Source organism: Etheostoma spectabile, chromosome 13, assembly GCF_008692095.1.
Source record: "Etheostoma spectabile isolate EspeVRDwgs_2016 chromosome 13, UIUC_Espe_1.0, whole genome shotgun sequence".
Taxonomy (NCBI): Eukaryota; Metazoa; Chordata; class Actinopteri; order Perciformes; family Percidae; genus Etheostoma; species Etheostoma spectabile.
In genome coordinates, this window is record NC_045745.1 from 6,755,403 (window position 1) to 6,756,235 (window position 833).

Consider the following 833-nt stretch of genomic DNA (forward strand, 5'->3'; position numbering starts at 1 on the left):
AGACTATAAAATATATGAACAAATCCCTCTACAAAAACCTTCATGTGTGTAAGTGCTATTGAAGGGGAAATATTTGACTCGGAGATAAAAATCCTTTTGAGAAAAAAGCCTTTAAAGATTTGGATTGTGAATTTCCATACATTTTGCAAGACACTACAGGTGAAATTCTAAGGTTTAAATATGCAAATGAGGCATTATCTAAGGCTAACCTCTGGTGAATTAAGGAGAAATCTACTGGCGCAAATAAACACCTAATTGTGTATTTTGGATCTTTTTTGTCCACTAGTCTGAAAGAAGACATTGAAGTAAAAATAGCCCCAAAACACCTGTTTTAACCTGTATTGTCCCCCCTTAAAGTAATGATTTCCTTTTTTAATGAATTCCTTTTCTCTGTATGAGCACTGTTCTTTAATGCTTCGACACACATTCTTGCAGATCCCCTGGAGGATGGGTATACCACTCTTAACATAGTTGGACTCTCCTGCCTGGGAGTTGGCCTGTCGCTCTTCTTCATCATTGGTTTCATCTGCCTTTTCTTCTACCAGAGGAACCGCATTGGACACTACAACTTCAGCGCCAAACCAGAGAAGGAGAACTTCTCCTACCTTGTCTTTAACGCCTAGAGGTGCAGCCGCACCCACAACTAAAGTCACAGAATTTGAAAATAGGATCAATTCTTGCAGCAGGCACATTTGGTCGGCTATACGCTGCTGCTGCTGCCACTGAGCGCCAATGTTGCACCATTCACATATTATTTCTCACCAAACATTGCAAATCTTTGCACATTAGACAATAAATAACATACAAATTATTTATAGTTATATGAAACACCC

The 833-nt window shown here is 38.9% G+C and overlaps 1 protein-coding gene across 2 annotated transcripts in view; it reads left to right on the forward strand.

Annotated features, from left to right (window-relative positions):
- Positions 1-833, forward strand: part of umodl1 (uromodulin-like 1) — a 17,666-nt gene that overhangs the window by 16,262 nt on the left and 571 nt on the right. For both annotated transcript variants that reach the window (XM_032533785.1, XM_032533784.1), the window contains one exon: positions 436-833. This exon is cut by the window's right edge. In XM_032533785.1, the coding sequence (XP_032389676.1) occupies positions 436-623 (188 nt within the window). In that variant the 3' untranslated portion in view covers positions 624-833. The remainder of the gene's footprint in view (positions 1-435) is intronic.